We start from the raw sequence: 26,970 nt of genomic DNA, 5'->3' as shown, positions 1-26,970 counted from the left end.
CCTATCCTGCTCATCTGCAGGGGACATGTCGCAGCTGATGAGGTTGATGGCTCCATCACCATCTCATCTCTCAGAGGTGGCAGAGGATTATGCTTATTTAGCAGAGGGCTGTTGGTTGTTGTAGTGCAAAACAAAAGGATACTGCTGAGACTGGGATGGTGGCTCTGCAACCAAAATGTAAAACGTAAAACATAAAACTTGGTAGCATCAGCCTAGTTGTGATGGTTTTAGTGAAGCTAATAAACCCCAACAGAATAAAGAACTATGTCAATTAACAAGCTAATCAAGGCAGTAAAATCTCTCAGAATAGTGACAGTTTCAGTGCTGTGGTGTAGAGATTAAGACACCACCAACGTCTGTGTTTCCCAGGGACTCTTCTGGAGTCTCTGCTGGAAAGACCTACTGGCTGGTGCTGTGTGTTCCCCATTTATGGGTGGTATGTACCATTTCCAAAACAAGTATAGTGGCAGGGCTCAGCTGTGGCTCAGCCTGCTGCCTTTTTGCAGCACAGAAATGCTGCCTTTCTGCCTCTGTCTGAGCCTTGCCCAGCCCAGCTGCCCCTGACATGCACGGGGTTCTCCAGGCAGGGCTGCAACCTGTGAAATACCTCCAGAGAAAATAGAGCTGGATGGATCATAGATAGCCAGTGTAAACCCTCTGGATTCTGGATTTCCTTTCCCAAGTAGTTTCAAGAGAGTTTCTATGGTGTGGGAGGTGAGGAGGGTCTGAGGGGTTCAGGTTGTCTCTGGGCAGACAAATAGCACTGCTTAAATCTGGGCTGATCCACTCAGATGCGCACAGAGCTCTTCTGGAAAGAGTCATGGCCAGATCCTGGTACCTGTTCTGGTATCTTTCTGCTGTTGAAATGGTACAGGGAAACTTTGGGGCAGTTGACCAGCCAGTGTGTCAGAAGGTGCTCCAAGCAAATTAAAGGTTGGTTGTTCAAAATATTTCCCTGACAATGTTCGATACAAAATCCATAGTCTGTAGCTTGTGAGCAAGCTTGTCACGAGGCCTGAATACCCCAACCACAGGCCTTGTTATTTACATTCAATTGAAGATGTAGGTCATACAATAGGTTTTTTTCTCTTTCCTGAATGGCTGAGCACAGAAGGCAGAATCCAATTTTCAGTGGCAGCAGACCTGATTACAAATTCAAATTTTTATTTCTCTGAGCAGTTTTGTGATATTTGCATTGTAATTTGCTGTTTTTGTAAATACAAGAGGTTCATTTGCTGGGATATTCATCTAGAGGAGATGCAAGAGGGCTACAAGCACAGGCACTGTGAAAGAATGAAATCTGTGGGTGCCTATAAGGAGAAAATGGTTTTGTCACATCTGACAACCCTTCCCTCTCACCGTTTTCTGCATACATACAGCTGATTTGTGTTTGTGCACCCATCACCATATATTTTTTAATGCCCAGGTGTTATATACATAACATCCTGCTGCTTCAGCAAGGGGCACAGTTCATGCAGAGTCCGCGTTCATCCTTTCAGGCTGAAATCATTTGCATCAGAGGACAAGGAGAGAACTTTCCCACCCAAAAGGGAAATGATGTTGCATTACTGAGCGACCAGCCCAAGTAATAATATAATCTTAGAAAAATGCAGTTCCCTTGAGTAAAGGAAGCTCTGTAAACTTCAGCTTCTCCAGGCTGTTAGCATAGCTGTTGCCTGTGCTATAGTAACGCTGCTGTCAGAGCCAGTCTACTGAAGTGCTCTGGAGAGAACAGGGGGAAAAGGGAATAAGAACCAGTTCCTGCTTAAAATGAGGGCCTCTTGTAGGATCTGAATACCGTGAGGTTTATAATACAGATTTTGTGATCTTAGGTCACATTCCTCCTTTGCTGTTAATTTGTTTTTTTATGTCAACTGTGTGCTGGATAGGGTGATGGCCACCCATGGTCCTGAAGAGCTTGGAGAAGGGGCAGACAGAGCCAAGGTGAACAGAGGAGGGTAAAAGGATGCAAGGTTTCCAATCACTGGCAACAAAAGCCTGGTTGTATAAAACCAGGGGAGAAAGAGGCTCATTTTTGGAGTTGTCAGTGTTTGGGCAAACCCATGGAAGAGAGAGACATTTGAGAAATGTACTCTGTGAACAGTACCTGTGGTTTGTTCTCTTCTGCTTGCCACAGGGTGGGTGGTGTTAATGTGTACTGTGGTTTATTTTCGACTCTATGGGTGCTAAGTGTGTGTGGGTCCCATGGCCAGGACGTTCACTGAGCCCTTGGTCTGGGTGCAGCAGCTCCCCAAGTCGGACACTCACTAGAGTCTTCTCTAGTAGAGTGCTAGTCTTCATAAAACCTGTAGGAACTTGCTGTCTTGGAAGTTTCTGCCTTCCAGGCTAATTTGTTTCATTGTAGGAGGACAAACAGAACTGTCTCAGGAGCTTCATCTCTTCAGAAACCAATATGAAACGCATGAGGTAAAAAGTATAATTTAAAGAGTGCCTGAAATGCAAAAACGGGGTGTAATATCCTATAAGCTGCTTCTGCTCCCATGCTGCTGCCCCCTGTCCCTCTGTGGCTTTGGATGGAGCAGTTTCCCATTGCCTGTCCTCTGTGCAGGCAGGGCAGTTGAGGAGGATTATATCTGCTTTTGCATCTGCTGTGCCCTTGACTTGGAGTCATTTGATAAATAGTTTTGCAGTTGGTTACTTAAGCATCTCCCAAGCTGCAGTCAGCATCTCAGCTGTGGGCGAGGGAGCATTGCTGCCAAAAGTCAGGATCTGTGTCAAGAACCTCCTAAGATTTGGCTGTCTTTCCTTAAACCCCCAACTCCTGGAGTTGTCATTACAGGAGAATCACTTAGAGGGGTAGAAAAAGACCTTCTGGCTGTTGAGGTGGTAGATAAAAATGCCTTGGAAACATTAGCTGCAGTTCCAAGAGTCACACAAGAAGCCCAGGTTGGGTGTATTTAAAAAATACCACTAGCTCAAAGCTGATCTCCAGAGGCTTTTGAGTCCAGACAGAAGAACTGTTTCAGACACCCCTGCCTGCAGGGCTCTGCCCATGCATCTGCAGGAGGAGTGTGACCCTCTCCATTGTCTTGCTTCCCTAGAAGAGAAGGGTACGCAGAGACAGGCAGGGTAACACAGCAGGAACACTGGGTGCAAACACAGTTGCTTTCTGTCCAGCAGTCCAAATACCCTGTGCAAGCACCTTGACTTCGGTAGATTGACTCTCTGCTGGGAGAAGCAAGCTCCATCTGCCTTTTCACTCTTTACAAGAACATGAAGCTAGGACAACCTTTAGAATTGCTTTCACAGCATCCTGACTGTGGTCAGGCCAGTTTAAGCTGTTTGAGGGTGACCGTGTCACTCACAAGGGGACCAAATGCTGCAGGTCCTTTCCTTTACCCTCCTGTGTGAGCACCCCATCTTGGACTGCCAGTTTGGTGCTTGAAAAAAGTCCTCTGGAAATGCCATGACCTTTGCAGTTCTTTTGCCAAGGCAAACACGAAGATGTTTGAGGGACCTTTTACACAGTGGTCTGATGGCAATGAGGACCTCGCAGCTGAAGTTTGGGAGGAAACACCCTTTTCTTTTTAACTCTGAGCTAATTTAGCTCTGAGATGAAATCAGGAGGAACAGAGTGAGGAGGAATTTTAAGTGGTCTGATAGAAAGGCATGCAAACTGTGCACAAAGGGTTAACTCAGCAGGGTTAGCTGTTGTCCCAGGGGTGCAGCCCAGGCTGGGTTTCCCAGAGGACATCATGTTGCACACACACATTTAGGGCATTTTTCTCAGCATTTTTCAGCAAGCTGTGATGGCAGAGGTTTTAAAGGCTGTTACAGGATCAGTCTGACCTCTTTCCTCTATAACCAGGCAGACATCATTGTCATTTCTGCTACCAGAACCACCCTTAGATTCCTGCAAGGATCTCCAGACCAGGAGAGAAACCCTGTGCAGGCATTTTGGAATGATGGGCAGGGTTCTTTGGTTGCTGGTAGCAAAGGAGGCCTCTTTTTTTCTTGAAGAGCATGCTAAAAGGCACTTCTGCATCTGGAGTGACAAGAGGAATTTAGATCTATAGAGCACAATTATTCACGTCACTGCTTGTTAGGATGCTGGCGTTAACACCCTTCCTCTTGTGGAAAATCTCTTAAGCCCCGAGGACCGATGTGAAACGTCACGCTCTGGTGAACTTTGCTGAAGCAGGGATGAATCACACTAAGTTGAAGATTTGGCTTTAATATATTATCTGAAAGATACTTTCTGTGATAGCCTAGCAGGAGGGTACTGCTGCCCACCCACCCAGGGCATCAGGATCTATTTTAGGGGGAGGAGAGCAGTTTTTGGAGTATGTGTAAGTTGGGGGGTGGAAGTTGGGATTTGAATATTTGATGGGTTTTTCATTTGACCTTGGTTCTGAGTGCTCTATAAAAGCAAAAGGCAGGTCTGGAAGCGATCTCAAGACATCTCCCAAGGGATCTTGAGATGTCTCCCCTTGCAGGATCACCCCAGAAGATATTTATCTAACACGTTTTTAAAAATGAGAAGAGTTTCACAGCATCTCTGAATAACTGTCCTATTACAGTTGTGCCATTACAGGTAAGAAAACACTTTCTTATCAGGGAAACTGTAGCAGCTGGTAGTTAAACCTTCTGCAAAGAAATATCCCAGACAAATGCTGGCTAGGTTTGACCCTGCATAACTTGTAAGATCTCACAAACTGAAGGTAATTTAGCAATCTGGGGGGGGGAAACGCAAAAGATAACCCTGTCTATTGAACTAATTTCTGTCCCTGTGATGGGAATGATTTCCAGGAGTGAAAGCATCCGCAAACCAACTGCACATGATTTGCTTTCCTTGTCAATTGGAATCAAGGACCCTGATTGTGGAGCATAATACTGCTCTTGTAATTCAGGCTTTATCTTTGTGCCGGAGCTGGGCATAATTGTATCTGTGTCTGAAGGGACAAGGAGAAGGGTTTTAGTAGCTGGTGCTCACAAAGGCATCTTTAGAAAGCTCCCTACCCCTGGTACAAGCTTGGTAGAGCTTAAATGAAAATACCCCTGAGTAGCTTTAGGCATTTGAACAGTCATCATTGTTTGATTCAGATTTGGTTACAGGGCTAACATCTAAATGTTAATTCTTTTTAGGACATTATCAGCTCTTTCAGCAAATGCAGAATGGGGCTGCAGTATTGGACTGGCAGCCAATCCTGCAGATAAAAGCCTTTTGAAAGGATGTTTCTTAGGAGGGAAACATAATCAGAGTAAGAATAATCAGAATAATCATAAAGATGGTCTTTTCTTAGGGACACGGAGCAAATATGATGCATGAAGAAAGCCAAATGAGCACCAGGAGGCTTCTGACCTTGGGAATGGGAGTAACAGCAATTTTGTGGTCTCTGAGAACAGTCCACGCCATGCAGACAGATCCTCATGATCCTGTCCTGTAAATTGCTGGTACAACTGGAGATCGTACGGTGCTGGGTAAACTGTGTCACGTGCTGGGTTAAGACTGAAGTTGATTGTCACCTGATGGCATGAACGTGCCAGGACAGTTGATGTGAGGTGGCTCTACGCTGAGTAATCTGAGTCGGTGTGTGGGCAGATGGGTTTTGGGCACGGATTTCTGGCCTCTTGCTCCTCTGTGCTGCCTTGCTCAGCACACTGTGCCCGTATGCATCAAGGTAGGATGTGACCTGACCCTGACTCCCTGTGAGTCCTCAGTGACAGCTTGGAGGGTGACAGGCCAGTTCTGCCCTTCTCTGTCACCCACTTCACTGCTGACCACACCTGAAAGAAGGTGTCTGTTTTTCAGCCTCCCCAAAACACGTGCAGAAAGGCACTGGAAATGGTAAATCCCTTCCCCCCTGGTTCTCAGAAAGGAAACATGTGACTGCAGAGGCACTGGGAGAGTGGTGCAGGGTAGCAGGAGTCTGCTCCAGCTGCCTCCAGGCATGCTGTTCCTCTGCATGTCAGTGATGACAGGTTGGTGAGTGCCAGTGGGGAAGGACCTGGCTCATCCCCTGGAAGAAGGAGGTCCGGCGCCATCCTGAGCACTGCCACCTCCGCTTCCGGCGTCAGATCGGTGTGGTGTCATCTAGGAAATGCGATTTAGATCATCATCCTTTTGCAGCAGATGGGGGAAGGGAGGTGGGGGCCCTTATCTCTTCTGGGGATTAATTTCTCTTTAAGCTGCTTTATTTTTTTGCCTATTTGCTCTTTTTCTCCATCCCTTCACAAGTCTCACTGTCCCTTGCTGGAAGAGTGGGAGCTATGGGAGCATCCGAGGTTCTCACTGTTGTGATATCATACCCTGCATCCCACCTTCAGCTGGGAGGTGAGAGCTGGGTGTAAGACTTGGGCTTACTGCCAGTTTTCCCCTGGGATGGGATTACATTTTGCTAGTTTACATGGCAGGAAGAATCCAGCAAACCTTTTATCTGTGTGTCACCAAACTGCATCTACCACTTGTGATTCTCCTGCATCCAGGAGAGCTCTTCATCCCTCTCATCCCCACCATGTCCTTGAGAAGTTGCTCAGTTCCGAGGTTGGTCATCATCCCTGGTGCGACTGACAGTCAGCAAACCTCTTTGGCACGTGCTTAATGTTAAGCACAGAGAATAGTTCCCTAGGGAGCAATTCTTAAGTGCATTGCTGGAGCGAGGCTCTGGTCAAGACACCTGGAGCAAAGCCCACCTGCATCAGTGAGCAGCATGGCTCGGCTGGGAGACCAGGGACCCATGGCAGTCCCTGGCTGCTCCCAGTGTTGCCTCTCTTCATGGCAGTACCCCTTTTCCTACTTCTTCCTCCATCTTCCCAGTATTTATTGTCCCCTCCTGGCTGTGGGAAGCAGCTCCTGGGCTCAGACCACTTCGGAGCAGTGACCTGTCATTTTGTTTCCAGAGTCTGACATGAAAATACCATCTTGTTTTCTCCTTGGTCTGCAAAGGGCTGAGCTCTTGGCCCCTGGGGCAGATGGCTCCTGCTGCATGTATGCTTCACACTCACAGGAATCTCTTTTTTGATAGGCATTGAGCTTTTGTGCAGAAAAATCTGTGCTTCAGCCCATTGTTCTTATGGCTTTAAGTAAAATCCCAAATAATCACAAATACCAATAGTTTGGGGTTTTTTTTCCCCTGAAAGATCTGTTTAAATCAAATACAAGTCACTGAGCTAATACTAGGAGTAAATAAGCTACATGGAATGACTTTGGTTATCATGAGGTCAGACAGAATGAGCTAATGCTCCCTTCTGGCCCTGAAATTAGACTTTTCAGAAAGCTAAATTTTATCCTGCAGCTTCTAAGTCTCTAGCACCTTTCCTTACAGAGGAGCTCAAACCCCAGGTCTGTGTGGTACTCTGCCCCTCGTGAAGCTGCTCCCCCCCTTATCACTGAAACACAGCCAGACTTGGAGGCAGGTTTCTTATACTGATATATGCATACAGTTTAAATGACTATGGGCAGCTGCCAGGGTGCATGAGAAAGTCATCCAATGGATTGTGATGCCTGGCTAACACGCAAAGGGCAATTAATCTCTCCATAGCAGCAGCAAATTACCTCCCCTGGAAATATTGTCCCATGTGAGATTTTCACCAATTGCAAACCTTGCAGACAGATTCCAGGTTTCTGGAATTACTTGTGTGAGAGCTCTGGAGAAAGATCCGTATTAGAAATGAAGTCTCGTGCTTGCAAAAGTGGACAGTGGCATGGTCCTGCTCCCTCCAGCCTCTCCAGCCTGTTTCTTTCCACTTAACCAGCACTGTACACACTGCCATGGATTTTTCTTTTTTTTTTTTTTCCCCCCTCTCTTTTTCGCAGCCAGGATGTTTTTTCTTGCCTTTTTATTGTTCCAGTGACCTAGCAACTCCACTTTGGTGGAGCCCTGCCAGGAGACTTCCTCCCGAGCCGTCTGACAGTCTCCAGCAGCACTACCCTCGGATGGGAGCAGAAGTTAAAACGACACGGGGCTGGGTCCCTATGTGGCTTTTGCTCTGGCTTCATGAGTGCTGGTGAGGGCACAACTGCCTTCCCGATGAGAAAAGCTTCCAGGGGACTTTAAAAACCCTGGAAAGCAGTAGGAGAAGCAATGCGTGGGTGATATTTTGTGTAACATTTCTGCAGGACATTACAGAAAAGCCTAGAGGCTTTTAGAAGTGAATTTGGTGGTGCTGGGATTTAGCATTTGGGATCCACGGTGCAGGCAGGGTAGTTGGAGACATTTCAGCATAGTAGGGCAGCGGAAAAGGGGATGGAGAGGAGGTGTGAGTACTCTGAGAGCTGTGCAGTTTGGGAGATTTATTTTGGCTTAGTTTTACTGATGTTTACTAAAAACAGTGAGAAAGAAATCCCTTTGGTAGTGCTCCTGGGACCCGTCAGCTGGTTCTGCCTTCACCACCCCCAGGACTGCAGGGGCTTTTCCCACATTAACACCAGGAGGAAACCCTGGAGGGACACTTCTGAGGTAGAATATAAATGAGCTGTCAAGCAAGAAAATACAGCTATGTCAGGCTTTCTGCTCAAGAAAGACAGAAAGGACATGGGTCCCGAGGTGCTGGAGGCTCAGTCCCCTCTTCACTGAATGGACAGATGGATGGATGGATGGACGGAATGGGATTTTACTGGAGCCTTGGCATGTTTATGTGGTTTTTAGAAGTATGGGTAGTCATGAGGCAACTTATCGCTGTTGGAAGTGGGCTTGTATTCGAATATATTTTTCAAAGACTCAATAATAAAACAGGACTTTTTTTTTCTTTTTTTAATTCAGTTGCTAAAAAACCATTTAAAACCAAAAGTTAATGAAAAGAGGTTTAAGGAGTTGCTCTGAGCCCTGGGCTGATGGTTTTCAGGCAGCACAGGTGGTGCCATGGATCCATGTGGTCCCAGAGATCTGTGGATTGAACCGAACTGTCCAAGAAAGATGAGTAAGAAGCTTAGGATTTCATGGACTTGAGCTGGTGATCCGGGAGCCTGCCCGTCCCCAGGGAAGTGTTTAGGACACCAAAACTAAGAGGATGTAAACCGCTTGATAAGCAGAACAATATCCTGTCCCTGCACTGTGCAGGTTTTATCCCCATTTGTGGGCACTCCATATGCTTGCATCCCGTGCTTTTGGAAAGAACCACAGATATCTGTGTACTCTTTATTTTGGAAAACCTGTTCCCCTGCTTCTGGGTACTGTTTGTAAGAGCTGTAATTGGATCCTTTTTCTTCCTGTGGCATCTCCAAACATTAGACTCTGGGATAATGATAAAAAGTGTAGGAGGCAAAAATGGCCTTTGGCATCCTCCAATGTCCTGTATGGGAGGTGGTGTGGAAGTGCAGAGTGTTTTTGTCTCATAAAGCAGCACTGCAAGCAAAGTGCCATGGCCTGGTACTGGGAGGGGCTGAGGATGATGCCAGTGTCCCCACCCGTATGGGCACCCATTGCTGGTAGTGGCCAGGGAGGCATGAACCACCTGGACCTTGGCACTCAGAGCTCCCAGGGGCTGCTGCTGGCATTAAGCCCCCATCACTTTTGAGCTGACACATTAATGCTCGAGTCACCTTTGATGCCTGCATAAATCCTTCCTATTGTGGTTAAAATGATTTAAAGTCCTGTGAATTGCTGTCCTGCTTTGCTTGGAACCCAGTGGAGAGAGGGCAAGGAGCAAAAGGACCAGACCAGGGCACTGCCAGAGGAAGTGTCTATAGGGTACTGCATCCAAACCAATCACCACAACAAGGTGAGTGGCTCTGTAAAGGCTTCTTCTTCTCCATACACCCTGTCTTGCCATCTTTCTTAATCCAGCTGGAATAATTCCTTTTCTTGATATCAAAAAAAAAAAAAAAAGCAAAATAGGGCTGACCGCATGTGGTTAAAAACCTCTTGCATTTTTCCCGTGCTTAGTGCACACGAGGGACCTTCCCTGAGCAATATTATCAGTGTGTTTACGCTCAACTGACCCATCTCAAGTATGATTTTTTTTTTTAAGCTCCATTTCAGCCCCCCCCCCCCGTTCTCCCCCCACCTCGAACTGCTTCTTTCAGAGCAAGAACAAGGAAGGAAATTGAAAATCCCAAAGAGCCCTGGACGGTCCAGATTTAGGGCTTTAGCTTTTGTTCGCACAAACTCACTTGGCTCCTAACCGGCCTCCACCCATGATCCCGACATCCGCAGCAGCCGTTCAAAACAGAGCACAGAGCCCGGCCCCGGCAGGGACCGCAGCCACCCCTGCCACCCGCTGCGGGGCCAGAGCCCCGGCTCTGCTCCCCACTCCTTCTCCCTCGTAGCCTGCCTTTCTTCCTAACCTTTTCCTACAGCCCGCAAGGAGTTTTCCAAGTTGAGATTAGCTTTTTTTTTTCCCCCTCTGCGAACCTCGGATGATGTTAAGATTATGCAACGTTAACAGATGTGGGCTTTGCAATTATAGCTGCCTGTCCTCGGGAGGAGCCTGCTTTAGCTTCACGCGCGCACAGCTCTGCATGGGATGCTCCCGGGGTGGCCCATTGCCCTGGCAAAACAGCTGCTACATGGGCGGCCGTACCGGGAATGCTCCCCAGGGAATCGCCGCCCTCCCCAGGAGGGACTGCTGCGGAGTGAAGGGCTACTCTGGGCAGCCGATCTACTGCTCTTGGCTTTCCTTATGTGCAAAGTCGGATTAAATTTGTGTTCCCCAGGCAAGAAAGCATTTTTCTGCCCTTCGAGGAGAAAAAAATCCCATGTGCAGGAAAGAAGTGGGGCTGGGATAGCTTATGGTGTGCCTTGGCTGGCTGCAGTGCTCCTGCCAGGTGCTGTCTGTGGGGATGCTGCTCCCGGGGTGTTAGCAGGATACATCCCTCCTCTCTCCCTGCCCTAAAATATCTGTGTGAGATCACAGTCATGGCAGAAAAATTTTGGTGTTGTGCTGACCCATGACTGAGTCTTGAGCATCACCATGATGCTGCCCTGGTAGCAGCCACCTCTGGAACAGGGCAGTTCCCGTGCTGCATCAGGAATGGAGTCAGAAAATTGTTGGTCCAAAAGGGAATTTTCAGGAGTCTCACAAGGTAGATATCCAACTGGGCTGCCAGGGGCAAGCCCAAAGCCTCCAGAAATCAGCTGGAACTTGATCTGTTTGTCCTGGCTGAGCTATAACTCAGCTCGCAGCAAGCTGTGGACTTGTTATGCTTGCAAAGAAAAAGTAACTCCAAGCCTCGACCTGTCTGGTGAGCATCACTGCTAGTTTTAACTAGGAAGGAAAACACGGGTGCAGTGGGTGGCAGGAGGGTTTTGTGCTGGAAGTCAAATACTTGTCAATGGCTGTGGTCGTGTGGAGTTAAACCATGGAAAGCAGTTGGCAGCTTAGGATGTGACAAAATTGTTAGTGACAGATCAGCACCTGAGTTAAAGGGCCGCTCTGCTTAAAGCCTTTAATGCATCAGGGGAGGCCAGATGGTCCTGTGTGGATTTTTTTGGAAGAAGTTTGATCTAGTCTATCCGCTCCAGAGGAGGGTTGTCTTTGAAGTCTAATGTCTGCAGGCAAATCAAAAAAGAGATTGTGTTTGTCTTGCACTTCTGGCAGGCTTGATGGATGTGTGATCAGCTGAGATTTCATGTCTATTTTGTTGAACAACCTGATTTTTTGGGGTTTCGTTACTACATGCTGTGGGTTGGATTTTCCAGCATGGCTCATACTCTGCACCCAGTGAACTGGGGAGCTGAGCCCATGCTGGCACGAAGTTTTCCTCCCTGCACCAGGACCTGGCATACCTTGCATGGCAGAGTTAAAAATGCCAGATGACTCTAAAAAGCCTGTGTAAATAATACCTTCTTATTCAGCCCCTCCACGATCCCTGGCTGCACTAAAAGCCAGGTTTGCTGGCGCCCACGATAAGGGGAAGGGTTGTGCTTGAGTTTATTCCCAGCAGCTCTGCAGAGCCAAAAGAGGATAGAGAAAACTCTGAGGTGGATTTCCAGGGCAAACAACCACCAGACAAGAAACCAACAGTGTTTTACTTTTGAACTGGTTGCATTCAATCAAGGTTCGTAGCTGAAGGCACTGTTTACCGGCATTTCCAGGGTTACTTTTTAAGAAGGGGCAATGGAATGCCTGCTGTGGTGTCCTGCTATATATTTTAGCCTGCCTATCCTGAGCTCATGTTGACAAATGACTTGGCAACCTGGGAAAGCAGATTTGCCTCTGTCTATACTCATCCCCTAAGGGTTTCTTTAAGCATCTGCTGCTTTGCCTTCTCTCTGTGCAGCAAAGCTGGCCCCTGAGGCTTTACAGTCAGTACGGGCTGCACAGCTGAAAGCTTTTAGTGAGAGGGGAATGGAGAGAAATTCAGTGTGCTGCCCTGCAGCATGCTCACAATTTTCAGGGCTGCTATAAATGGACTTGTGGGCTACAATTACAGGCTGGGTATTGGCTTGCAGATGAACATAGCAAGTGTCCCCTGCCACTTTGCATCCCTTTGTCAAGATCGGGAGGACAAGAAGGTTGTTTCATGGGACAGGAGGTGGCTCACAGCGGGCTCTGGGTGGCAGCAGCTGCTTGGCTACTTGGTACCCCAGTGGCTCTGCTCCACTACAGCTCTTCTCTCCTTGGCCCTCTTGGTTCTCAGACTTCCAGGATGAAATACAGACTGTCCCACGTACACCTCTTTCTTTTTGGTGAGTTCCCACTGGAGCTATTGCAGATGGATAGAGGACAGCGTTTCGAAAATTACCACTTCAGTCATGGCAGGTGCAGCAGCTCCAAAGGGGACATACAAGACAAGGGAGAGGTGTCCCACCGGTGTTTCTCTGAGATACAATTTTTTTATAGAAAATGCTCCGAGGCCAAAAACAGATGCAAAGCTTAGCCTTCAACATCAGAGCTTTTGGGCAGAGATGGTGCCTTTAGCTGCTGCTTGTGTATCATCCATAGCCCTGTTGATGCCATGCACATGACATGCAGGACAAGTCCCATAGCCTGGTCTATCTCTGAACTGCAAAGTGGGGAGAGTTCCCCTCCCAAAACTGCAGCTTTCTTAGCCAGGCTCCCATTCTGCCTACTCAGTAAGAAAAGTGTGCATTGTGCTACTTTAGCCCAGGGGCTGTGTTTTGGTTATAAGGAAGATGGACAAAATTGGGATCTTGTTGTTTCAGATTTGGACTTGCTTTGACTTGTTGTGGGCTTTGGAGATCATCTGAGGCTGCAGTGCCAGTCAAGTCTCAGGGCTGTAAAATAGATGGTGGCTGCTGGTTTTTGTGTGATTGATGTGCAGGGGAATCCTCACACAGCCCTAGGTGGTACCACAGGCTGGAAACCCCAATTCCTCCAGCAAATCTCACAGGAACCACTCAGAACAGCTGTTACTAGTTGCTCAGCTCCAGGCTGGATGACAGACCCCAGGCTGAAGCTACAGCTACTGCACCAAGTCCTGCTGCTGCTGCTGCTGCTGCTGCTGCTGCTGCTGCTGCTGGCAGTCAGTGTTAATGACTGAGATGAGAAGTTGGCTATCAAGTAATGTCTTCAGTCCTTTCTGAGGACTTATTTGGGGAATATGTTTGTATTCCAGGGATGCACACAGCTACCTGTGTACTTTGGAAGATCCCTTAAAGCATGTAATGCCTGTTAATGCCCCTGTGAGAAGTAATTTTTGGGTCCATGAGATAGAGCTGATAGTAGAAATGCAGAAGAAACTTGTGCAGAGAGGGGAGGAGGTTGCTGCCGTTAGACATCACCATGGTGGGGAGCAACTGGAGGCAGAGGAAGAGCTAGCAAAGCTAAAGGGCAATGCTGGCTTGGGAACCAACATTTATTCCATAAATGTGTTTTCTTCATTTTCTATTGAAAAAGGAAAATTACTATGAATGATGGGAGTGGTGGGGATTTGGAGCAGCCTTGTAGCAGGAGCAAGAGAGTAGACTGAAACAAGGTCTATGCAGGGTGAGTAGGGGCTATGGCCATGTTTGCTCACAGAAAATGGACATGTAGATGCACAAACTTCGCCTTGTTTCTCATATTCTGATAGACATTACTGTCAGATATGCCAAAATGTCCATCACCTTGGGATGCTTCAGTGTCTGGATGGGCAGTATAATCCCCACCATGCACTGATCTCTTCTGTCCCTGGTCCCTTGTGGTGTCTGGATGGGTTATGCCGACCCTCCTGACTCCCCTACATTTCTCAGCCAGCTTCCCACCAGCTCTCTGCAGGTGATGGAATTCGAGGTCAGGTGTGAAACAAACACCAGCCAAGTGCTCATTGCGGATAGAGATCTGGATCCCTCTCCTCTCCCATCTTACACTCAGGATGGGGCACGTGGGCTGTGCTGGGCTCCAGCTGCCCATCAGCTCAGGAGGCCTACATACTCTTCCCATGGACTCTACACTGTGCCTATCTCCATCAGTTATTTGTTTCAGACTTTTCTTTTGGCTTCTTTAAAGGCTTATTTCTCCTAACACACACACACAAAAAAAAGTATGAGGGTGCTGAATTGAATTAATCTTGTGCACAAAGGTGGGTTTCGGCATTTGATCCCACAGACCAATCTAATTTCCACGGGTGTAAATCCAAAACTAAATGTCAGGTCTCTGCTTTGATGATGCAAATTTTTTCTGTCGTGTAAGTAAATGAGCTCAGAGCTTGGCCTTGGTGTTACTGCAGTGAGCCGAGCCTGCACAGCCAGTGCTGATGGGATCTAAATTCTTTTCTTGTTTTTCCTTTTAGTCATTGAAAGCAGCTATCAGGAGGGAAGAAGTTCAAACACAGGGATAAGGACTCCTGGTGCTCTGGTGGACAGTGTGGAGCTGGTGACGATGCTGGCTGGGAGCAGGGAGTGGGCATCACTTCCTGCCAAGCACGGAGCGGTGCCAGCGGGGAGCAAGGTCATGGGGCACATTGGTCCTCTGGCTGGCAATGGGGATGTCACCCCACCGGGAGCAGGACCCCCAGACAACCCATCTGCTGGGACAGCAACCCACCTGCCCACCCACAGCCATCCTCCTGGTGAGTTTTATTGATGGGAGGGTCCTGGTTTGCTGTGCCCAGCCCATGGACTGAGCATAACCAGTGGGTTAGGAGGTGTTCCTGCCCCACGGCTACAAATGCAGACTTTTGGAAGAAATCCAGTCTCAGGAAAGCTGATTTTTTTTTGTTTAACATTACAACAAAGATGATTCTCAAGAGCTGCCACTGTTTTTCACCACCCAGCAGTACCCACAGAGTCCTGCCCATCCACAGAGCGCAGAGCAGAGACCCCTGGGCATTCCCACACCTCCTTCCCCGGAGGAGCTTAACCCCATCACAAACCCAACCCAGGTTATAAGAGCCCGAGTTAAGGATGCCTGACCAACTCTGTCATGATTTGTAGCTGAGGTCTTCACATGGAAATCCTGCAAGTGAACACTTCCCTTTGGGCTTGTTCATAATCTTCAGCCATAAGTAAACCAATGTACTCTTCTGAGCATGCACTTAAATCAAAGCCTGTTTCCCACAGCAGCAGAATAAGTCTGTGCTGATCATCCTGTCCTCACCTCAGTTTTTTTTTTCTTAATGTCTCCGTCTGAAATACATGTCTGAGATGTGAGCATAGAGGTTTCCTTTAATTTTTTTAATTCCTTCTTTTTTTTTTTTTTTTTTAGAGACTAAAATGTGGAGCTGGCATGCCCAGGCTGCCAGCTGCTGGCTGTCCTGGCATCAGCTCCTTACTGCTTTCTGCATTTTTAATGTCTTTAAAAAAAAAAAAAAGTGTTTCTTTTACCATTCACAAATGAAGACAAAGTTTGAAATGCCATTAATTTTTGGTGGCAGAAACCCTCTGTTCCCGCCAATTCCTCTTGTAGTTAAACTGTGCTCTGTTAAACAGAGGGATGCAGCTGTGACCCTACCTATTGCAGGGTAGGGCTGGGTACCACTGCAGGTGATGCTGCTGCCACCCAGCCAAGACGAAATAATTTTTCAAGGGGAACATGACCCTCTCTGTGTTTCTTTCCAGATGCTGGAAGCCATCACCATGCTGTAGGCAGCCAGGAGAGAGGCAAGAGGGCTCTGGCTTTTCCCAACAGCCCTGCAGCTGCTGAAAGGACACCACCAGGCTTGAAAACTGTCAGCACTGATTCGGCTGAGGGGACACAGGGTGGGCACCGTGGGGTCTGGAACATGTTGGGGTTTAACAACACGATGAGGACAGTGCTGCTACCTTCATCTTCAGAATCTCATCACCCAGGTGAGCCATCCCAGTTCAGCCTGAGAACACTGAGCAAGTGTTCCAACACTGGGGAAAAAGGTGCTGTTGAGCAACTAGGCATTGGTTAAGCATCACAGAGCTTTGTGGATCCAGCTCTCCACTATTTGCTCAGGGCAGTTTTCTGACTTGCTTCATGCATGAGGGCAGAGAGAAGTACCCATATGACTTCTCCTGGCATGGAAAAATATAAATTACTTGGTGCAGCTCCGAAACACAAAGTTACTGTGAGCATAGTGCAGACAAGGGCCTGTGGTCTGCGAGGCAGGTGGAGGGTAACAGCAGGGGATGCTGGGTGGGCAGCTAAGCCCATCTCTGGGCTCTCATTTGCTTTCCCCTGTTCTCTTGCAGGCACTGACAGCCCCTCTCGACTGGCGAGCAGCTGGGTGGGCACAGAACTGTCCAGCAGCTCCCCCGTGGACACTGCAGCCACTTCACCCAGCCCCTCCGGGAGCAGTGGGGGAACCAGCCCCGGCACTGCCCTCCGTGGCTCCCTGAGACAGCCCCAATCCTCCCCCCGAGCTTCAAGTACCCAGACTGGTGCAGACCAGGTCATGCTACACCTCAGGGGTGTCACAGGGAACTCCACAAGCCCTTTGCTCACAGCATCGCCTGCCACTGACAGCGCTTTCAGAGGTGAGCTCTGCTGGCCCACAGCTTTGTTTTATAGATTTAAAAAGCCTTTTTATAGCTTTTGCTTTCTTGAAACAGAGAAGATGCTCTGTTTTGCGTGTGCTCTGTTTTTTATTATTTGGATGGTTAGCTGAAATTCCCTGCTGAAAGCAGGAAAAAGCAGTGGAAAAAATAATTTGATCCAAACCCCCAGCATTTTCCACTTAAAAAAAGGTTCTTTGGACCTTATCACAGTGTTTTCTGCAGGGTGGGTGTCTGCAGCTGTGAAATATCTCCACTGGTCCAGTGCCAACTGCAGAGCCAGGGCAGCTCCCAGCCCCACCTGAGCTGTATCTCCCACCCGAGTGGTGCTGGAGTGGGACAGGAGGTTGGGAACCCACACTTATGGCCACACCGAGTGGGTTTGCCCTCAGCTAGACAGGGTGAGATGCCTGTACTTAACAAATTGGCTTCCCCTCGCTTGCTCTGCAGCAGCCGACTTCTGGAGCTCTCAAAAACAGACTTTGCCCCACTCCACGTGAACTTACTGAAGACCTGTGTTGCTGAGTCCTTATCCTGTGCCCAGGGCAAGCACATCTCTGGGGTTCTCACAGTGACATGTCCCTTCCCTCTGCCACAGCTGTTGGGAGCAGCACCAGGGCTGCAGAAAAGAAGAAATCTGGTATCCAAAGGACAGCACCTGGCTTCACAGCTCAGCCCCTGGCCTCTGTGCCCTCCTCAGTGGCCCTGGCACAGGGACGTTTCCCTGGGCCTTCCACGGAGCACCAACTTGTCCCTTCTCTCCCAGCTTTGGAAAGCACTGCCACAGGTGAGCTCAGTTAGTCTACAGTTTGTTCTTTTACCCTCTTTTGTGCTTCCTTAAATATTTTTCCCATTAAGCCCTGGGATGTGTAGTGAACTGCAGGCTCATATGGCAATGTGGCTGCACTCAAGTTTCCTCCCTTTGCTGTTTGATGCAGTTTTCAAGCCACAGAAAAACCACTAAGAGAGCCTGGGCTGACTTCCACCAGTCTTAGAGCAGAGGTGGGATTTAAAGGCAAGTCTCTGCAGTCCTTTTCCCATGGGGTTTTCTGCTGCCTGAGCCACCCTGCTCTCGTGAAGCCTGGCAGCAAGCCCTGAGTTTTGTGCAAGGTCTTCCTGCGGTGAGGGGATTCATGCCTTTCCAAAAGAGCACTTTGTCCAGATTGAAAACTTCCCATGCTTAATATCTGTATGTGTGCTGTAAGCATCTGGGAAGAAAATGGATCCATCTGTTTATAATTTCATATGTATAAATCCAGTTTTTTTATTGTACTGTAGCCGTTGGAAGCAGCTACCAGCCATCCAGCAACTCAGCCACGGAGAGGAGAGCTTCGGATTTCCCTGCCACCAGTACCTCCATTTCCACAACAGCCACCAAGGGTGGAGGGAGGACGTTAAGGTCTCTGCCAGCCAGCACTGGGCTGGTCAGTGTGGCAGAGATTTCCACCTCTGGCACTGAAATCATCAGCTCTTCAGCCCAGACCCCTGGGATGTCTATGGGTGCCCAGGACGGTGATGGCAGAGGTGTCACAGACCCCTTGCTCACAGGCTTGCCACCTGCTTCACAAAACACTTCCACAAGTGAGTTCTGATATAGCTGTATATCTCAGAACGTTATTTAAAGATTTATTATTAACAAAATACATCCTTTTTACTTTAAAGAAAGGAGGAATAATATTGTGTTTGGCACATTCTGTACATTTAAAAACATTTCACAGAAATGAAAGTATGGATAAATATTATTCCTGTTGGAAGGGGAGGATAGATTTTCCTTGAAAACTTTCAGTGAAATTTTGCTAGCAACAACTTCAGCAGTTCCTATTTAGAGACCATTTTTTCCCCATCTTAATGATTTCCCAGTATTAAATATTTCCGTATTGAATATTCACACATATGTTGTCTACATCTACTGACAGTAGATGAAAGGAGGTGAGGGGTAGTAGATGAAGTAGATAGGGATGAAAACTACCCAGGAGTTTTCATTTGTGTGTATGCAGTTTTGTATTTCTTTTCTCCTTTTTCAGCCTTTAGCAGCAGTTACAAACCCAAGAGTGTCCCAGCTGCAGAAGAGGCGACGCTGCACTCAGGCACACATGGTGCTGACGTTCCTGGCGTGGCAGTGGGGACTGCAAATGGCCACATAGCTGGGCTGACAAGAGGCTCTGCCACCAGCACCGGCCCCACAAGCTCTTTGGGGGTGACCTCCTCCTCCTTAGGGACTGGGACACATCGTCCCAACAGCTCACGGGAAGCTACTGATCTCCCAGCCCCCCCCGGGGATCCTTTGCTCACAAGCTCTGAAAGTACGTCCAGAGGTAAATCTGTTGGTCTGAAAGCTGTCTGCCTTGGGGCTGGATGAGACTTCACATCCCTGCACTGTTTTTCTTTGGATACAGCCATCAGTCACTATTGGATACATGGATGTTTTTATTACTGTCTGCACAGGGCTGGCAGCGGGGTGGGTGGGAAGGGGGAGAGTGGATCTCAGCTTTTGGGTGAGAAAGTGAAAAACATCAACGTTCTTATTGCTAATGAAACTCCTGTGCTGGGAAGAGCATCAGTTAGAAATACATGCACACACTTTTACCATGCCAGAGACACTTGCTGGGGATTTGCAGCTGTCGTCTCATGCTATGTCTGCCATGCAGGCTGGTCTGTAGGACATGGGTTTTTGATTTTCATGGCTTTTAGTAAGGCACATGTGGCTTGAACTTGAGAGATTCACCTCTTCTCAGAGCAACTCAATGGACAGTTTAGAAATGCACACCATGCAAACAGTCACTCAAATGTATATAGCTCTGTATGCATAAATCAAACCCTGGTTTATTGTATCTTAGGTGTCAGAAGCAGCCAACGACCAGTTAACAGCTCAATGGCAGAGAAAAACCCCCTCCTTTCCTCACCCACCAGCGATTCCATTTCAGCCACGGGCAGCAGCAGGGGTGGGAGGACCCCGAGGTCTGCCACGGGCAGCAGCCGGTGGGCAGCAGAAGTCTCCACGTCCAGCAGTGGCACGTACAGGGCCTTGGGCACAATCCGATCCTTGTCCACATCTCCTGTGAGAGAGACCTACAGAGTTCACGGGTCCATACAAATGACGGATTTCACCGAGCGGGTGGTAGACTCTTCCCTAACACACTCTCACTCTCCTTCGGAAGACCCTTCCCCAGGTGAGCTCACATTAGAAAGGAAATACCATTTTTCTTATAAGCCAAAGGAGGATTGTTACTGCAGCTTGCACTTGCCCGACTCTTTTCTACTGTGCATAATATACTGTTTGGAAGGATGCAGTGTGATTTTTGCGTCTGAAATATTTCAGCTCTTGCTTGACTAAAAATATGTGGTTTAAATTTTTTTACAGAAGGGGCACATGTGTGGAAAGTTCCATCACGCCAAGAAAAATAATTAACGTTCAAATAGCAATCCTCTTTTAATATCTCCAGTTGCTATCTCCGTGTTATAGGCAAGAGAACTAAGCAAGTGAGGATTAGATCATGTCCCTGCAGTCTTGGCGATCAGATTTCAGTTCCTACCTTCTGTCTTGCCTCTTGGACCGTGCTGCTTCCCAGAAATTGAACCAGCTCAACAAATTTAGGGCAGCTTTGAATGTGATCTCTGAGGTCCTTCATGCTGCTTTTGGTCCTTCATACTGTGGTGCTGAAGGGTCTGATCGCCCTGATACTATTTCTTCAGACTTCTCAGCATAGTACCTTGTCTGAACTGATTGCCAGGCTTTTCTGGGTTGTCATGATATTTGTTCTAGCAGCATGGAGTGCACTCAGGCACATAATGGTAAAATCGAGTGTATGGCATTAGTATGTCAACAGTTTTTATATAATAGCACTTTTCTCAGCATAAAACTATGTTTTTTAGAAGACAAATTTTTCTAGGAAGGATTTATGTATTTGGAAATTTCCTGTTTTCTCTGGATTGACATCTTCTCATATTTTCTACTTGTGTTTGTACTTGCTGCCTCTGGGTGTTACTGAAAGAAAGTTCAGTTTTATTTATAGTTTCATATGTGTAAAAATGTAAATTGTTTCTTTATCACATTTTAGTTCCTGGAAGCAGCCATGTGTCATTCAGCATCCTGTCAACAGAGAGAACCAATTTCCCCACCACTGGCACCTCCGTTTCCGGAACAGGCACCAAGAGTGGAGGGAGGACGTTAAGGTCTCTGCCAGCCAGCACCAGGCTGGCCCAAACGACCGAGATGTCCACCACTGGTACCGAAAACATCAGCTCTCCAGGCCATTCCCAGTCTTCTTTGGGAACCCCAGGTGGTGGAGACAGAGGTGCCACCGTGACGTCCACGAATCCATTGCTCACAGGCTCACCATCTGCTTCGGAAAGTGCTTCCCCAGGTGAGCTCTGGCCACGTCTGTGGGGCTTCTGCCTGTAGACATTAGACTTCTGTGGAGAAGTGAGGATATGCTAGAATGTGCTGGACAGTGGTGTTGGACGTTATGGATGAAAATTTCAACTTCCAGGGAAAAATGGAAGTTTCTTATATTTAGTCACCAGAAAAACCCAGCCTTACTCCAGAGCAGTCTGGCCTTGAGATTTGCTGTGTTTTCAGAGACAGCACAATTTCAAGTCTGCCCCATTGGCTTTGTTTATACAAGCAGAAGCAGCACCAGTCATTCCTGACTCCCATCCTGGGGTGCAAAGGCAGTATATACTGATCCCATACAAGCCTGCCATGCTTTGTTCTGAGTATCAGGAATTTGGGTGCTGCATAATCTCACCTTGCTCATTGCGGGTGCTGAGGTGGCAGTGTGGGCACGTGGTGCCCATGGTGGGACTGCGGCACCGGGAGCAGTACTGAAGGGAAGCAGACCCAAAAGTGCTCCCATGACTTGTTTCTAGTACCCTCTTCAGGGTGTCTTCCTGTGAGCAGCACCTCCTTGCACAGAAAGGGGTTGTGTCTTCACAATTAGTGTTTTCTTCAGGTTTGGATCTTCTGACACGTTCTATCTGTGCCGTCAGCCTGAGGGCAGTGGTGGAAGAGAGCACACCTGCCTGTTCATAGCTTAGAGCGCATAAATCCATTTTGCTTTGCCCTTTCTCAGCAGAAGGGACCTCAGCAACGGGAGGACACCTGCCTCTCACCAGTACACCCAGTGCAGGGATAATCACCACTGGTCAGGAGAGGAGTGTTGTGCCCGTGTTGGACACCCATGGAGCATCCAGTGCAGCAGGGAGTTCTGCTCCCACTCCACCCCGCACCAGCACCTTGGACGTGGTCCTTCTGCTGTCCTCATCAGCAGAAGAGCCTGGGAAGCAGAGTGACGTTTCACAGGGTGATGCTGGACTCAGTGAGCTTCCAACAAAGCTGCTGCCTGCATTTTCTCCCAGCATCTCAGTGCCTTCTCCTTCACCAAGTGCTTCAGGTGGGTCTTGTGATTTCCCAGTTTGCTGTGGAGGACATCCCTCCTCCTCACCTGCTTCCCAAGCTCCCAACCTTCCTTTTCTAGCTTTAAACTATATTTGCAGTTTTAGTAAGCCTGGTTTATAGTGAAGGGCATCTGAGCACTGCACGGTTGGTGAGTTACTCACCTCATGGCACTTGAGGCAGAGCTCCTTGTGTCAGGAGCTGGACAGCCAGGCAGCTCTTCTGGGCCACTTGTGAAGGCTGCCATGGAGCCTCGGCCTCAGCCTGAAACCTGGGGAGCCTGGCACGAGATGTGGTGGAGGACTGGTAGACCTTTTGCCTTTCCTTATATCCCAGTTATTGTATGTTTCAGCCTCAGCTCTGCTGCCAGGGTCACACAAGAGAATGGTTTGAAATTCACTGGTCTGCCCAAGGGAATTTTCTGCAGGACATTCAAGACCATGTTCTACCTCCCTGCCATGATTGTCCTTCAGAAAAACCATGCACCCCAATCTGTTCTATTTTTCTGGTGTAAAGGGGAAAAAAAGGAAAAGTACAGACAATCTGGGAATCCCCCTTAGCAAATAAGTGATGTTCATCACCAAGTGTCACCTCTGCTGTGGGGGTTGAAATATTCAGATTTGACTACTGGTAGAGGCCTCAAAGGTATTATTAATACACAATGTGTGTATATATATATGTATGTATATCTGTGCTTTGCAATTTCAGGGAGAGGCAGAAGAGTTTCTGGTGTTCCTACTGAGACCACGTACATCTCGACCACACTCTCCAGCCACAGGGAGGGGACATCTCAAGCTGCAGCTAGCCACAGCATGTGGAGCACAGAGGCAGAAAGCCTCACATCTCACCTGGACACAGCTGGGGGGACCCGCATTGGCCCCCTCCCATCCTCCACAGCTTGGCCTGGGGTGAGACACATGCCATCTGGCCAAGCAGGGTACCCAGAGCCCAAGGTCACCATCTCATCCAGGGTCTTCACCTACTTCTCAGCTGCTGGTGAACCTTCCAGTGAGTTTTTCTGAACTCTGGGATAGTGTTTGACTGCTGCTCCCTTCCCCTCCTCCATGGTGTTGATATGACCACTAGCACCTGTCACAGCTGTTGCAGGTGTCATGGGTAGGATTTATAAATGGTGGTGGTTCTGCCCATTAGTGTTGTATATCCGCAGCTGTTGATGCTCAGCAGGAAAGGCCTCAAGAATGAGACGTAGCTTGTCGCTGTAGGACACATCAACTGCTTGTCTGGGTTGGAGTGATAATTATAAATAACATAAATATACTATTATGACTCTAATGGTACTAGTTGTCCCTCTGGATTTAGTCCTGTTTTTTGGAATAGCCTTTTTGTGTCAAATCCACATTTAAGATAGATAGATATGTGAGATCTACTTCATATGTTTTTAATCTGTGTTTATCTGTGCAATTTTATTAATCTGCATTTCCAAACAGAATTATTGTAGAGCTCACAAGATGCCTGCTTTTTGATCCTGTTCCAGCCATTAGCAGCAGCCATCACTCCCTAAGCAACTCAAGTGCTGAGGAAAGGGTGTCCAGCCCCGTCACTGATCCTGTGTACAGTTCATCCACGTCTGCCGGTGGTGAAGAGAGGATACTGCACTCCGCAATGGATGGCACTTTGGCTGGTGGCATGGAGAGATCTTCTTCCTATGCCAAAGCTGCCAGCTCTCCAGGACCAGCTAAGCCAACATCAGTGGAACATGGTGGGACAGCCAACACCTCTGCCAACAGTAGGGACTTCACAGACCTTGCAACAGAGACTGTCTTTGTACGTTCTTCCAAGATACCCACTTACTCTTCTTTCCAAAATGATCTCACAAGTAAGTTGATGTCCCCTGCTGTACATTTTGGGGGAATTCATGTTTTCCTGTTTTTATCTATGTTGTACATAAAATTCTTATTCATTACTACATGCAATGCCACCTGTGAGTTCACTCAGGGGGTTATTTTCATCAAAGGACTCAAAGCCCGAACACACATAGATGGGAAACTGTTCCAGAAGTGAAATCATGAACCCTCCTTTTTTGATGATTGCATTACTTTTTTTGCATCCTAACCAGTCTCTTTTGGATGATGCTTTCAGAAGTGTTTCATGATGACCTAAGTCAATTGTGAAATTAAACCAAATTTTCAATACCTTATTTTTTTTTAGAGATGGCTGTACATTTGTATTATGGGATTGACTTTACCTTTTATGCTAAATAATCTGAATTTTTTGCAGGCGGATGTGCTATTCATTTAGGATTTCCTAACTGCAAAGTTTTGAATCAATGAGTTTATGATAAGCTGGAAATTAGCATAATGTAATAATTTCATCTTGCAGAGGCATAAGTTCACTGTGTCTAAAAACAAATTGAAGAAGATGGATATTCTGTAGATGGGAATGGAGGATAAAAGGAAGAGGTTATGAGTTTTTTAAATTACGAGTGATAAAGAGAACAGATGGGTTTTCCTGCTTAGCTTGCAACAAATATCATGGAATGTTAAGTGCTCAATCACTTTAGAAAAGCAATACGTGAAGAACAGTGTTTTGGAAACCTACACGTTTCACTGGAGCCTTGTGTCTGTCAGGGCTCCCCATTTTAGAACCAATTAAAGAGTGCACAAGACCCGTAATTCCATACCCATGCTTGGATGGCGCTCCAAATTTTTAGAAGAGCATGGACCAGTTCACAGACAAGAACATCATCTGTATTTAACAACTGGTTTTAATACAACATCAAATTACTTTCATATTACTCTGTCTTTCTAATATATTTTGTCCTTTTACTCCAGACTTTTCAGGTAGCCATCAGCCAGTCAGTAGCATTGATGCCACTGAGAAAAGGACCTCTGTTTCTCATACGGATGGCACATACATTTCAACCACATATACCAGAGGAGGAGAAAGGACCCTCCTGTCTATCTCCAATAACAGCACCTCTGCTGACTCCTCAGAAAGTTCCACCTTTTTTTCTGAAATTTCCAGCCCTTCTGATGCATCAAAATCTTCTGTGTCTCGGGACAGGTGGACCAATGCATCGAGTGATAGCAGTTTTGTTGAACCATCTACAGAGCCACTACTGGTACACTCTTCCAAACTGTCGACTTCTGCTTCTACAGGCAGCATAGAAAATACAACTGTCTTCAACACTGACTCTGATTTGTTGGTCACTAACAGATCATCTCTATCTTCATCAGCATTTCCAGTGTCTTCCTCACTGTCATCGCTGCATCACTCGCTGTCATCAACGCCACCACCAAGTCATCTGTTCACACCGTCAGAATCACCTGAGCCACACTTGTCCTCTGTGATGGCATCTTCACCCCCTCTGCAGGCTTTGTCATCCTCCTTGCCCACTTCCTCATTGCTCTCCCCATCTTATTCATTAGCATCTTTATTGCCTCTGTTTTCATCACCCTCACCCATCTCGAAGTCCAATGACAATGATCAAGCAAGCATCACTGTAGCTACAACGGTGGTCAGGCAGGTGCCCTCCACAGCTGCCACGGCTGGGAGCTCACCCAGAGAGACCAACAAGCACAGTGTCACACACCAGCCCCAAAACAGTACCACCTTCAACTCCACCGTGTCTCCTCTCCCTACGGCACCTATGGAGCTGCTTGGTGGACACACTGTGTCTGTGTCCACTCCTGTCACAGTAACAGAGACTGCCTTGCCTAGAACTGCCACCACCCAGGAGGGCAGCTCTGAGAAGGCAACACCACTGCTCACCACAGCCAGTCTTGCTCCACGGGCTGGTCCAACAGCCCTTAGTCCCTCACCAAGTGCAACAAACCACAGCAACATTGTCCCCGCAGTGGCACTGACCACTGTCAAACCTCCTGTACTGACAACACCGGCCAGTCGCCGGCCAACCCCAGGTGAAGCTACCACCACAAAGGACCACAGAGCTCAAACACCCACTGCCACTAAGCACATGTATACCACTGGTGAAAGGACAGAAGCTGTGGATCCCACCACTGCAAAGCCTGGTAAAGTCACCGAGGAAAACATCCCTGTTACAAGTCCTTCTGAAACCACTCCAACCATCAAGACCACTGTGAGAATTGCAACTACTTTGGCTGCTACCAAACCAACCAGTGTTCCTCCATCCAGTAGCACGGCGGGGCTGAGGACATCATCTCCAGCAACAGGTAATGTGTATAATGGCACACTCATCAATGGTGGGGCAGGGACGAGGAGGGCGGGAACACCTGGGTCCCAATTTTAAGCATCATCAAAGGGTTGTGTACGTATGTATGACATGTCTGTTGTCAGCAGGGTTTGAGGGCAAGAACTCTGTCTCCATGTTGGTATTTTTAAGCTAAGGGTTTAGCAATCAAGTTGAACTGCTGGAATAAGGGTGAGCACTTTGGTGAACTTTTATGATAGAGAGGTTAAGCTGAAATTTGACAGTTTTGAGAAAATAAAGCTGGCTGGCCTTCCAGGTAAGCATAGGACGCATTTTGTATTTGATGATAAGTCAGCAATATCAATTGATATCAATTAATATCTATCTTATTAATGAGAAAATACAGTTGGCCAGCACTTGGTATTTGTGTTGGAACTGCTTCTGTTATTACAACTTATGGTTGTTTTCTCCCCATCTCACTAAATAATCTCATACTCAAGAGCCCATTGCTTCTCCTGGTAGACTATGTACCATAGTCTTGCTCAGTGTGTCATTATAATCATTTATTACCACTGCCAACCTCCTTATCTTCTCAAGTAAATACATTTACTGAAGTTTTATATGAATGGAAATTGGCT

General features: G+C 47.6%; 1 protein-coding gene across 4 annotated transcripts in view; it reads left to right on the top strand.

Moving 5' to 3' along the window:
• Positions 1-26,970, top strand: part of HEG1 (heart development protein with EGF like domains 1) — a 49,693-nt gene that overhangs the window by 4,517 nt on the left and 18,206 nt on the right. For 2 of the 4 annotated variants that reach the window (XM_027723604.2, XM_039381927.1), the window contains exons 2-13: positions 14,636-14,914; positions 15,903-16,133; positions 16,503-16,787; positions 17,404-17,592; positions 18,084-18,386; positions 18,830-19,120; positions 19,643-19,975; positions 20,864-21,169; positions 21,878-22,198; positions 22,909-23,208; positions 23,696-24,037; positions 24,993-26,354. In XM_027723604.2, coding sequence (XP_027579405.2) covers positions 14,636-14,914; positions 15,903-16,133; positions 16,503-16,787; positions 17,404-17,592; positions 18,084-18,386; positions 18,830-19,120; positions 19,643-19,975; positions 20,864-21,169; positions 21,878-22,198; positions 22,909-23,208; positions 23,696-24,037; positions 24,993-26,354 — 4,542 coding nt within the window. The remainder of the gene's footprint in view (positions 1-14,635; positions 14,915-15,902; positions 16,134-16,502; positions 16,788-17,403; positions 17,593-18,083; positions 18,387-18,829; positions 19,121-19,642; positions 19,976-20,863; positions 21,170-21,877; positions 22,199-22,908; positions 23,209-23,695; positions 24,038-24,992; positions 26,355-26,970) is intronic. The other 2 variants (XM_027723606.2, XM_027723605.2) reach the window with 2 other exon arrangements.

The sequence above is a fragment of the Pipra filicauda genome, unplaced genomic scaffold, assembly GCF_003945595.2.
Source record: "Pipra filicauda isolate LSUMZ 115617 unplaced genomic scaffold, ASM394559v2 scaffold10_size6260569_pilon, whole genome shotgun sequence".
NCBI lineage: Eukaryota > Metazoa > Chordata > Aves > Passeriformes > Pipridae > Pipra > Pipra filicauda.
Note: the sequence above shows the minus strand (reverse complement) of the source record. Positions and strands in the feature narration are given on the sequence as shown.